The sequence below is a fragment of the Drosophila willistoni genome, unplaced genomic scaffold (genome assembly GCF_018902025.1).
Source record: "Drosophila willistoni isolate 14030-0811.24 unplaced genomic scaffold, UCI_dwil_1.1 Seg29.1, whole genome shotgun sequence".
Lineage (NCBI taxonomy): Eukaryota > Metazoa > Arthropoda > Insecta > Diptera > Drosophilidae > Drosophila > Drosophila willistoni.
In genome coordinates, this window is record NW_025814244.1 from 14,815 (window position 1) to 28,548 (window position 13,734).

At 39.9% G+C, this 13,734-nt stretch overlaps 1 protein-coding gene and 1 long non-coding RNA gene across 2 annotated transcripts; both read right to left on the reverse strand.

Annotated features, from left to right (window-relative positions):
* Positions 1–939: 939 nt before the first annotated feature.
* On the reverse strand, positions 940–2,656 carry LOC111519686. The gene is made up of 4 exons (XR_006954988.1): positions 2,550–2,656; positions 2,247–2,487; positions 1,779–2,179; positions 940–1,721 (listed from the first exon to the last, which is right to left on the reverse strand). It is a non-coding gene; the product is annotated as an uncharacterized LOC111519686 (long non-coding RNA).
* A 215-nt stretch (positions 2,657–2,871) lies between these two features.
* On the reverse strand, positions 2,872–12,649 carry LOC26529335 (leucine-rich repeat protein 1-like). The gene is made up of 4 exons (XM_047012812.1): positions 12,634–12,649; positions 3,263–3,636; positions 3,038–3,202; positions 2,872–2,973 (listed from the first exon to the last, which is right to left on the reverse strand). Exons 1-4 carry the CDS (start codon positions 12,647–12,649, stop codon positions 2,872–2,874), a joined length of 657 nt encoding a protein of 218 aa, XP_046868768.1.
* Between the last annotated feature and the right edge of the window lie 1,085 nt (positions 12,650–13,734).

Genomic DNA, 13,734 nt, shown 5'->3' on the forward strand with positions numbered 1-13,734 from the left:
TATAGAGAAAGAGGCAGTAGTGGGGAGGTGTGAGTATGTGTCATGTGTGTGGTGTGTGTGTTGGATGTTAGTGTGTCATTTTTTTATGCTTATTTAAAAAAGTGTCCAGAAGTTTTGTGATTTTGATAAACAGACAGAGAGAAAAAGTGGAAGTAAAAAGCAAAATGATAGCAAAAAAGGAAAATGTGGATAAGCTCGTGAGCTCAGATAAAGAAAAACTCACAGAGAACAAAAAAAAACACACATTTATGCAAGTCACATACGCCACACAGCTTTTAATAATGAAAACAACGAGCTGTGCTCTCCTTAATATGAAAAAACATAGAAGCAAACCAAAAGGAAACCAAAAGTAATCCATATATAGGCAAGAAATACAGAATGATAAGGATAAAAACGATTGCGTAGGGACAGAAGGCGGGGGAGGAAGGTGTAGTCAGGAAGGGATGTAGACGTGTGTGTGAATGTCTTTATATAGTCATATGTGTATGTGTGTGTAGGGCAAAAGAATTGCCTTAGTTCCCTTTCTCTCGTTCTCCCTCAAGATGTAAGATGTTTAACAAATTTTAAAGCATTTGTTCGTCATTTAAATTTTTGAAATTCACTTAAATTGAAAATTTTCGTAATTATTCGTTGTATCAAAACCTTTCAGGTTTTCCCAATGAATCAACCTTTAAACATTATGTTTAATGGAGAGAGTTCTAATTTAGTAGAGATGAAACAATGAACAAGAGTATTTGAGATAGATTAATTGGCAAATAACTAATCAACTTCCAATATACATGGGTTGGATTTGTTATATATCAAAAAATCAATTAAGTGTACTAGATTTGTGTACAATTCGGACCTTTTGGCAGATTATTCCGATAGTAATCTAAGACTAGTCAATTTAGGCAAGTTTAATAACATTAAATGATCTCTCTGAAGAAACTTTAGCATTAATTCTCATTTAGATCAGACTTTATTAAGAATTGTAATACTAAAATAATAAATAAAATATTCCAACTAACATCAGGGAAGATCATGCGCATGATTTAACATTCTTACAGTAGCCACATTTGACAATATCAACATATATAAACTGATCTGGACTGTAGCTATAATTCTTGATTCTTTCAAATTTGGCAGAGCGTATACGTTTATAGATATTCAGCGAGTCCATGAGAAAACAAAATTTGCCACAAACACATTTTGGTGTCTCGGCTATCAGTTTGATCAGTATGGCAGGTAGTGAGTATATAGGCAGTTTAAATTGGTCGACTGAACGAGCTGCTTGCAGCCAGAGCGGCTGAGGGGAGCATTGGGTCCTTGTGTTTGCCTCAGTGGTGCCCTCGAGACGTTGAACATCCAGATGATTGGGTCCTTTAAATGCATTGCCACAAACATCTAGGGTATTAATGTGTAGGTCTTCTAGGGCAGCTGGCAGAGACTCCAATTTATTGTCCGATACATAAAGCGAGTGCAACTTCTTCAGTCGTCGCATGGCAAAGGGTAAAAATGTTAGATTATTGTGATTTAGATTCAAATGAACCAGCTTTTGGCATTTAACCACCAGATAAATCCAATTCACAAAGAGATTCACTCAATTTGATGCCATTTAGAAATGACCAATCGTTCAGTTCTCCCAGACAATTCCCAAGAAGTACGAGTTTCGTCAGGGGCAGACGTCCCAACTCCACGGGTATCTGAAAAAAATATAATTTCCAGTTCCTTTTTTGTATTCCCTGTTGCAATGTAAAATAATTATTATTATTATTTTTATTTTGTTTGTTTTTTCATACCATTTGAATCCAGGGCGCTATGTTTGTAGCCTATGGCCAAAGTGGATTTAACTGCCCGCGGCGTACGATTCGCTTGGGTCACACGATTCACCACTTGCACCTCACAGAGGATTTTCATTTTAAACTTGTGGTATAAACTTAAAAAATGAAAAAATATAAAATCAAACCAATTAACGCGGAAAAAAATAGGAAGGTTGCCACATCAACGTCTCCGCCTATCGATAATAAATCGATTTCTTAGATTGAATGGAGGGAAAATTAAAATTTTGTTTGACATAAGAATAAAAGTTGCTTGACTAAAAGCAAGAGTAGTTAATCGCATTAACATAATCAAATAATGGCTGAAGCACTTCGACTATTCAGGAAAAACAATGTCCTTGGAAATCATATATTTTGGAATCCTGAAATATAAATTACAAACATTCTTATCACAATCAAAATGAAAGAGAAAAGTTTGCAGTTGTATACCTCCTTCAAGAATAATGACAATAAATCTTCGTTTCTATTTATTCAAGATGAAGGTTGCCCCGTAGTCCTTAAGCCCTTTCAGTTGAGATTAATTGCGTGTTGATCCAAATAAAGATGAGTGATGTTCTTCAATTCCAATTGATTTCAAGTTCTTGAGTTCCATTTATCCAATAGGTAGTCATCTGGGCAAAATCCCAAGTTAATCTAAACAGGAGACTCTAAGATTAGAAGCATTTTTGATCTAAAAGATATTATAAACAGATTAACAAGATCACAGTACTATGAGCTTTTTCTTTCATTTACTTATTCATAATATTTAATTATTAATTCCACTTTTTGTTTGGCACATTGGCATAATAGGCTAATATCAGTTAATTAGAGCTGAGAATAGGTTCTTACATTGGTTGCTTATACTATAATTGTTGCCACATATGACAACATCAGAATAGATCATGTGCTCTCGACTATAGGTAAGATTTTTAATATTTACAAATTTCGGTTGACCAACACGTTCGATAATGTGCTTCTTGTCTAAAGCATCGCACAATTTGCCACAGGAACATTTTGGTGCCTCGGCAATTAGTTGAATGAGTAAGGCTGGCAGGGAATCGATTGGCAGTTCATATTAGGCCACAGCTTGAAGCCAGAGAGGTTCAGGCGAATGAGTTGAAGCTCCGTCCGCATCGGAAGCAAAGGCCAGGCGATGAGCCTCCAAGACATTGAGACCCTTGAATGAATTACGCCAAATTATTGTAATTGAGATTCAAATTAACCAATTTGTGGCACTTGACCACAGGCAAAGGCAAACATGTCAAATCGTTGGCCGATAAATCCAATTCGCGCAGGGAGTCTCGTAATTTGCTGCCATTTAGAAATGACCAATCATCCATTTCACCCAGATTATTGTCATGGAGGACGAGCTTGCTCAAGTGTAATCTCCCCAGTTCAACAGGTAACTGGAAATTTAAATTTAGTTTTGAAGATGCTAAAAGTTGTCTTTTCATTTATTTCCTTACCTTACGCAACTTATTGTTGGATACATCCAGGTGGGTTAGATTCCGTAAGGAGCATATATGATAGCTCAATTTAACCGATTGCGTATTGTCTATTGTTAGGGATTGTAGATATCGAGGAAAGACCTTGATGGGATAGTCACTGTGACGATTTATAGCCATTTTCGTCTGTAACTTTGATTTTTGTGCCATGGCAGTGACTGTATTTAGTCTCAAATTGATGACATCCTTGCCTTCCATACCCAGTTTAAGCGTCTGCAGGAATCCCTTCAGCTGAATGGGATCACATTTAATCAACAGATTCAGTGAGGGCTTCTTGAAAGCAATCGTTGCTTTGCCATCCAAAACGTATTTCGTGTGAATAGTTTGGATATTGTCTGTTGGTGTTTAGATTATATAAAATAAGCTAACATTAAGCCAATTATAATATAGAACGAATGGAAATGTATGTTAATATTAAGTATGTAACCCGATTATAGATATCGATGGCTCATCAGTCATAAGTAGAAATGATATGGTCAGCAGTAAACAATAAAGACCTAGTTAATCAATAAAAAAGTACTTTGCTGACCTAACACTATGCACTGGTGAGCTCGCTATTTTGTACTATAAAAGAAATGCATTATTCTTAGTAAGATCAGATACCAATTGTAGCTACATCGGGTGTGCATCGCTGTGTCTTTGGCCCCCATCTCTACCTTTGTAATCTCACTCCGAGGTCCACCCAATTTATGTGTTGGTTGCGACAACCTTTAGTCACTGGTTTATGTGCTAGTGCCTAGATATATATATAAATAAATAAACATTTAATAACTTCAAGAAACACTAACGTCTTTCATTGAACATTTTGGTGACCCCGACATTGGCGGCTCCAAGTTAAAAGAATAACAGACTTGGTGAAACCGTCATCAAGCGAGAACATTTGGTCAACTCAGGCGACCAATCTCTCAACAAAAAGGAAACTGGTCAACTAGGCGACTACTTTCTTTGCACGCTTTGGACACGATAATCCTAAGCGAGGGCACAAATTGATGAACATCTCACATCAATCTGGGGTCCCGACTAAAAACATCGCAATTGATTAACTTGGCAATCATTGCGTAGCCACCTTGGCGAATAAAAAAGATTTATTGGAAAACTAGGAGTTGGTTTTCCGCAACGGGGTAGCAGTGCATACCCATTGAAAAAAAAAAGTTGATCAACTAGGCGATCACTTTATAAAAAACATTTAACAACGATTTGTGTCAACGAGGCGACCAAATCATAAAAAGTTATTTTTATATAAAAAATAAAGTTTGATCAACTCAACTCTGTTGCATTCCCTGGCGTCAGCAATATCTGACCTAGTTAACTCGGTCAGTAACCCAGGTAGTACGCACGAGTATAGATTTTGGCATTGATCAGCAATTTTTTAAACAAAGAAAAGAAACTCAAAAATTGGTTTGACTGTCGTGGCAGTTATCAGTGTAAAAGAATAGGTATATTGGAAATAAAAATAAAACTATTGTTAAAACACTAATCAAAAGGCAACTTCGATTTATTTCTTATTCTTATTTGTGCTACACTTGACCAATTTTAGGAACGAGTCGGAGCGTTCCCTGTCTTTGACAAAATAAATAAACTCCCATCGGGTCAAGTACTAGTACAGATAAGCAATTACATAAGAATATAAAAGAACATGGAGGAGTTTTATAAACAGCAGACAGAACGAGGAGAGGCAATCCAGGCCTTTATTCGGAATACCAAAAAGATTCTTTCGCCAGGAAAACGAAGCCATCTTATTTCGAGGAGAAACTTGAGCTCCTGGAATACATGTGGGAGAACTTCGAGAAAAGTCATCAGGAGTTGATGGACAAATTAAATAACGTGCCAACTGAAGATGACTACTTTGTAACGGACTATTTCAGCAAAATGAAGACGGTTGTATCTAATATAGTGGAAGATTGGAAGGACCATTTGGCAAAAATAAAGCTAGAGAGGCAAGCTCGCCAACGAGAGGAAGAGCGAGTCATGATCAAACCACTGGTTCGTAAGCAAAGTGCTCTGCTGGAGTCATTGTCCAGGACATTAAGACAAATTGTGCCTGAAGATAAAATGACTTACAAATCGGTAGTCGACAAATTATGGATACAAATTGAAGAAATCCATTATGAGATTCATCGGCTAGCTGAAAATCCAGCCGAAGCCGGATACAATATAGCTACGTTTGTGGCCGCAGAAAATACAATGCTGAAATTCTGTGTGGCACCAGCAGAAAATGTAGTGATACAATCACCACCTGTATTGCAATCGATACAATCATTGCAACTACCCAAAATTCCCATTCCAAAATTTGATGGGGATTATCTGAAATGGCAACAATTTCACGACATCTATAAAAAGGTGGTTCATGAGTCAAATGCATCCACGATAGAGAAAATGTGGTACTTAAAATCAAACCTTTCTGGAGAAGCAGAGAGATTGATACGGCACCTGGAATTAACAGAAGCCAATTACAACACTGCTTGGTCAGTGTTGCAGGAACGTTTTAATAACAAACGAGTTCTAGTAACAGCCATACTGGCAAAGCTGTTTGATCACCCAAATGTGGGAAATGACGCAGCTTCTATAAAGAATTTGCATGATAACATTTTTGAATCATTGCAAGCCTTAAAAAATGTAGGCGTCAATTTGGAATCGTCAGATGCTGTCATAATGTTTCATATGACAAGAAAATTGGATAGATTCAACCACGCACTATATGAGCAATCTCTTTCCAACACAAGGGATCTGCAGGAAGTAAAGGACTTCCTATCCTTCTTGGAACAGCGCTTCCTAACATTAGAGGCGATTGGGAAACCAAGAAACGAAAATCGCAGCATTGAAAAACCAAGTCCAAGGAAGACATGCGCAACAGCATCTGGGACAAACAGTACCCTGTGTGCTTTCTGCGAAAGAGCAAAGCACAAACTCTTCCAATGTGAAAAGTTCAAAATCAAATCCGCAGCAGAGCGGCTTAATTGGGTGCAGAGACACAAATTGTGTGTCAATTGCTTCAAGCCGGACCATATGGCAAAAAATTGCTCTTGGAGGGGATGCTTTAAATGCGATAAAAAACATAACACAATGTTGCATTTAGAAACAGGCAACCAAATTGCTACATCTGCTTCTGCAGCTTCTGCGTATGGAATTGGCAGAAAATACACCCTGTTGGCAACGGCCAAGGTAGTGGTAAAAGGGATCAATGAAAGGAAAGGAGAATTTCGAGCACTCCTGGATAGCGGCTCTCAAGTAAATCTCGTCTCAGAGAGACTGGTAAAGAAGTTATCGTTAAAAATTAGCGAGACTCATGTGCATATAAATGGAGTGGGTGGTCAACCACAGATAAGCAAGGCGCGAGTAAGCTTGGTTGTAAGGTCAAGATACAACAAGTTCGCAATGCTAGTTGAGGCATTTGTATTGCCACACATAATAGGTGACCAACCCACAGAACAAATAACGCAGAAAGTCACATTACCAGACAACATTCAATTAGCGGACCCAACATTTGATAAACCCGGAAAAATTGATATGCTGTTGGGAGCTGATGATCACTATGCTATACTGCTACCAGAAAGGAGACGGGGCAATCGAAACCGTCCAACATTACAAAACTCAGAGTTTGGATGGATTGTTGCTGGCAGAATTAATATGTCAACGTCAGCTTCAATCACATGTATGGTAGGCATGACGAATCCAGAGGAATCACTGGAAAGATTCTGGCAGCTAGCTAACACACTAGAGCCAATAAAAAGGTACAGGAGTCCGGAGGAAGAGTATTGTGAAAAATTCTTCCTCGATAACCTACACACGGCGGCGGACAATCGACTAATTGTAAAGCTTCCATTTGCTGAAGAGGCGTCATCTCTTGGAGAATCTCGGGAAGTAGCCATAAGAAGATTCATGTCATTAGAGAGGCGAATGAACCCTGACATAAAAAAGGAGTATGTAAAATTTATGTCAGAATATGAACAGCTTGGACATATGAAGCAAGTAATGGTAGAACAAATTCCCAAGAACCATTACTTTATACCGCATCATTGTGTACTAAAACCAGAAAGTACCACCACCAAGCTTAGAGTGGTATTTGATGCATCATGCAATACGTCATCAGGAAAATCACTGAACGACATTTTATATCCTGGACCAGTTGTACAGAGTCAACTCTTCTCAATTCTTCTGCGGTTCAGGACCCACAAATATGTGTTTACGGCAGATATTGAAAAAATGTATCGTCAAGTTTGGATAAACCCTGCCGATCAATTCAATCAGATGATTGTGTGGAGAGAGGATCCAAGTCAAGAACTAAAGTTTTATCGTTTAAAAACGGTGACTTATGGAACCACGTCAGCCCCATATTTAGCGACGAAGTGTCTGGAATATTTGGCACTGAAAAACATTGAAAAATTGTCGGCTGGAGCATCAGCATTAAAAAATGACTTTTATGTTGATGATTGTCTCACAGGAGCAGACAGTTTACCAGAAGCCCTGCAAATAAGACAAGAGCTTCTAGAAATCTTGAAACCTAAGGGTTTCAACTTACGAAAATGGTGTTCAAATAGCAGTCAACTTCTAAAGGAAATTCCAAAGGAAGATACGATTGCCGACATCAATCTCGGTGACACACTGGAACAAACAAGTGTCAAAACATTGGGAATCATATGGGCACCCAAAGAAGACCAATTATGTGGAAAGGCTCAAAGACATACAAAAGGAATAACCAGACGAGTGGTGCTATCCGAAGTCGGTCAAATCTTTGATCCTCTAGGACTGTTCGCACCGGTAGTGGTAAGAGCGAAAATGTTTCTTCAACATGTTGCTACCGAACGAATTGAGATGGATGGTGACCTACCGCCGTATTTGGAGAAGCAATGGGAAGCTTATCGAGAGGATGTACAGGCACTAAACCACATGAAAATTCCAAGGCATATTTTTGATGGCAAGGTCCCCACTACAAAGGAATTGCATACATTTGTTGATGCATCAGAAAAGGCGTATGGTGCGGCAGTTTATGTCCGATCAACCTATAAAAATGGCCAAATTTCGGTCAGATTGTTGTGCGCCAAGTCGAGAGTGGCTCCCCTGGAAAAACAGACACTGCCCCGGCTGGAACTATGTGCAGCTGTACTTGGAGCTGAACTCACGGATAGAGTTCGACAGGATCTCCAATTCGGATCAGAAAGTGTGGAATCATTCCTCTGGTCAGATTCAACAGTAGTACTCTCGTGGATTAATTCACGGGCATCACATTTCCACACGTTTGTGGCTAATCGGTTGACAAAAATACACGCAGTATCACATCCAAGGCAATGGCGGCATGTGTCATCAGCGCTCAACGCAGCTGATGTTCTATCTCGAGGCATATCAGCAGCTCAGCTTAGCACACATACATTATGGTTGTATGGACCACTATTTCTGCATGGACCACAACGTGGCTGGCCAGCACCATTTAAGCCTACAGAGCACACGATGGATACCGCTGAGAAGAAAACCAAGGTATTCAGCATGGTGACTGCCACGGCAAACAACAAGAGTGAATGGATATATACGGTAAATCACAGAAATTCGTTTTACCGGCTACAGCGAATAGTGGCGTATGTGCTACGGTTTTGTCACAAGCAGAACAGGAAACCAACGGCTCAGTTAGAGTTGGAAGAGTTGGACCAAGCACGGAGAGTGATCATTAAGCAAATTCAAGAAACAGGATTTGCATATGAATTACGGCACTTAAAGAAACGACCTGATCAACCGCTAGATCGCAAAAGCACGGTGGCAACGTTGCCACTAATACTGGATGAAGATTCAATCATACGAGTAGCAACTAGGCTACAACAAGCACCAGTATCAACGGAAACAAGGAATCCATATCTCTTGCCGTATAATGATCCGGTGGTAAAAATGATGCTACGGAAACTTCATGAAGAAAATCTTCATTGTGGACATGAGGCACTACGCGGAATAGCTCGGCAACAGTACCACATCATTAAGGTGAAACCGATGGTCCGGAATGTGATCCAGGGCTGCGTAGTATGCACCAAGTACCGGCCGCAGTTCTTTAAACAAGTCATGGGTGACTTACCTGAGCATCGGGTATCTCAGAATAGACCCTTTCTCAATGCCGGAGTAGACTATTGTGGACCATTCTGGATCCACCATAAGGTTCGAGGAAAACGTCCCGACAAAGCCTACATTGCAGTATTTGTATGCTTTGCAACCAAGGCAGTACACTTGGAGTTGGTCGGAGACCTGTCCACCTCCTCATTTGTGGGCGCGCTTCAGCGCTTTATTGGGCGCAGAGGAAGATGCCAGACATTATACTGCGATAATGCAACAAACTTTGTTGGAGCAAACAACCAACTTAAGGAACTGACCGATACAATACACTCAGAAACGGCAGCAGGTAGTATCAAGGAATTTTGCAATCAAAAAGGAGTGCAATTTAAGTTCATACCACCACGGTCTCCACATTTCGGAGGATTATGGGAAGCTGCGGTAAAGTCCGCTAAGCATTTACTGTTGAAAAACGTATCGACAGCAAACTTAACGTTCGAACAACTGTCTACCATCATTGTCAATGTTGAAGCAGTGCTGAACTCTCGTCCGTTAACGCCAAACTCAGACGATCCCAACGACTTAACAGCTCTAACCCCAGGCCACCTATTGATCGGAGAACCATTAGTAGCCCAACCAGATGCAGAGCCAATAACACAGCGATCGATTCCAGAGCAATGGGAATTAGTGCAACGGCTTAAGCATACATTCTGGACACAATGGTCTCAAGAGTACCTACAAGAACTGCAGGGTAAATCCAAATGGAAAAAACCATATAACAATGTCAAAGAAGGCATGATGGTAATTCTAAAGGAGGATAATGTGCCAATTTTGCAGTGGCCAATTGGACGAATTGTTAAACTATATCCAGGCCTGGATGGATACGTCCGCGTGGTAGACGTTAAAACAGCCAGAGGCACCTACAAGCTGGCTATCCATAAATTGGCCCCCTTGCTTAGAGAGACGGCGACAAAACGTAAAATCGAGGCAGATGACACAGAATCGAATTCCCAAAAAGACCCTGGTATCGAGGACAACGCAGAACCAAAAACAAAAAGACGCTTATCGATCGGTCTGCCACCGTTGGCAATGACGATCTGCCTAATGCTGTTATTATTGCCTATAGCATTTGCTCAAAGAACTAATATAACTCGATTCAACCCCAAACCAGGCATATACTATGAAAGTATTGGCACAGGAAGGATGGCAACGTCTGACTGGACTATTGTGGCATTCTACGATCTCGAACCATATTGGGCCGACCTGAAGACATTTTCAGACGGAGTAGTAAAGGTTGGAGAAATATGCGTGTTAATGAAGGTTCCAGAGGCATGCACCGCAATGCAGAGGCACTTCGAGCATGTCAACTCAGAGCTACGGACAGGAAATGATCTCCTTCACATAGAACGCCAACGACGATCGCCCTTAGATATAATTGGGAACATTGCTAACGGCTTATTTGGTGTGCTGGACTCAAAGTATGCAACAGAGATGTCAGGCACCATACGAAAGGTTAAATCAAATGAAGATTACTTATTGAACTTGCTGCAAAATCAGACATCTGTAATTGATTCAACGATAAATATCATTAAGCGAGATGAAGCCACAATTGAAAATCAGATGAAACTAATGGAACAACAAATGAACGACATGACCAAGGTCCAGGACAATGCAGTAAAGGCATTGCAATGGTATATCACGCTAACTACTCAGATGACAGTTATTGCAGGGAATTTGCAACGAATTCAAACCGAAATTTCCCGAGTATTTACAGATGCCCATCATAGCAAAATAAGCCCGTTACTACTATCACCAGGCCAGCTTCGGGAACATCTGAACCAACTGAAGAGACATCTTCCGTTTGGTTTGGATTTGCCAGTTCCAGATAACGACGTCTTGCAATTATATGGCTTAATGAAGGCACAAGGCACAATCGCAAACAATCATGTGATATTTAAGGTCACATTTCCATTAGTGGCAACGCAGGCAGTGCAACTGTATAACCTGGTACCCATTCCAGCAATTGGAACTCATGGGATTGTAATCATGAACATTAAAATTCCCATCATTGCTGTCAACAAGGAACAGAATCAATACATTGGGCTCTCAAGAGCCGATTTGGAACAATGCCATCAGCTCAACAACGAGCAATATATTTGTTTTGATAAACAAACGACGTTTTCGGGTAATAGCAACTGTGAGTTCCAGCTATTCAAAAACACAAAATCATCAACTTGCCAAATACAACACACAAACAGATCATTCGTGTGGTACGACATGTATCACAAAAATCAGTGGATTTTGCCACCACTAGACCAATTGAACTCGCAGTGACCTGTGACGATAATATACAAGATGTCACTATTAAGAAGACTGGATTGTTAACTCTAGACCCGACGTGTACAGCTAGGAGTTCTGCTATACGAATAACAGGTCACCGTATAACTACGACAGACACAATGAAATTGTCATATGTCCGATTTGGCAACTTCAGCATTGGCCCAACAAAAGTAGCGCCAACAACAACACAATTCACAAAGATGCAGCTAAGCTACGACGAACTAAGCAACATTCAAGGAAAACTGGAAACTAAGCAAAACTGGAAATTGCCAGAAGACCCCAGCCAGCCGGCTCACCATGTTATAGTCTCCTACGTAGCGCTAACAATACCATTGGTTCTTGTGATGGTATATGGAATAAAAAGATGCTCACAACCCCCAAGACACAATGGTCCAGAGCAGACAACCGTGAGGATCGTCAATCCCATACCGACTCCTGCTGCAGTAAGCCCAGCCCCAGCAATTTTGCGGTCAACGTTGGATAACGTTGAACAGGTGTTCAACGGCCGGGAGTATGTTGGTGTTTAGATTATATAAAATAAGCTAACATTAAGCCAATTATAATATAGAACGAATGGAAATGTATGTCAATATTAAGTATGTAACCCGATTATAGATATCGATGGCTCATCAGTCATAAGTAGAAATGATATGGTCAGCAGTAAACAATAAAGACCTAGTTAATCAATAAAAACGTACTTTGCTGACCTAACACTATGCACTGGTGAGCTCGCTATTTTGTACTATAAAGAAATGCATTATTCTTAGTAAGATCAGATACCAATTGTAGCTACATCGGGTGTGCATCGCTGTGTCTTTGGCCCCCATCTCTACCTTTGTAATCTCACTCCGAGGTCCACCCAATTTATGTGTTGGTTGCGACAACCTTTAGTCACTGGTTTATGTGCTAGTGCCTAGATATATATATAAATAAATAAACATTTAATAACTTCAAGAAACACTAACGTCTTTCATTGAACATTGTCCTTGACCTTGTAACGTTGCCCTTTTTAATCTTTGGTGTGAACAATATAATTTGTATTCAACTTTTCGCCAAGCAATTCCAAACCATCAATTTGGCTTTCGTAAAAACCACAGCACTGAACACCAACTCGCAAGGGTCACACAGTTACTACAAAAATCACTCGAACAAAAAGAATACAGCTCTGCTGTATTTGTAGACATTACTGAAGCATTTGATAAAGTGTGGCACTTAGGATTATTGAATAAACTGGCCAAACTCCTGGCTTACTGCTTGTTCAAGATTCTTGAAAGCTATCTGCAGGATAGATCGTTCACAGTCAGGGCACAGATGACACATATTCCAGAATTGGCAAAATCACTGCAGGAATACCCCAGGGCAGTGTTCTGGCCCACTTCTCTTCAATGTTTATTCGTCTGACATGCCAATTCCTGATTATATCTTTGAACACGACTTCCTCATGGTATCAGGTGAAACCAAGAAGAACCCTGACATCCTACTGTCAACGTTCGCAGATGATACTATAAGGAAAACGCAAAAATACCTAAATGAATTCACCAAATGGTCAACTAAATGGTGCTTTACGATAAATAATGATAAGACTATTCGTGTCCTATACACAAAACGAAACATATCCCCTGCTCTAAGATCTTACCTAATAAAAATCGATAAAAACCTATAAAAAACGCTAATCAATATAAATATCTAGGAGTCACCACCTATGGATTCAAGCTAAAGCTATCTATCATCGCCTAAAATGGCTTGTTGGCGTAAAGAGCTCCCTCAGCACAAGATGTAAAGTCACAATATTTAAGCAAATTATTGTTCCCATTCTAACGTATGCTATTCCTGTATGGGGCAGCCTTATTTCGGAAACTCTATTCAAAAAAATCTGTGGAACGCACAACAAACTGCTGAGAAAAATTACGAACTCGGATATATTCAGCACAAATGCCTATATTCGCGACAAACATAATGTTAAATCCATGGAACTTAAATATGACTTGGCTTGCGTAAGATTTGCTTTCTCCACTCTAGAACACCCAAATGTAGAAGTAAGGAATATCCTGGAAAAACCCTTTACT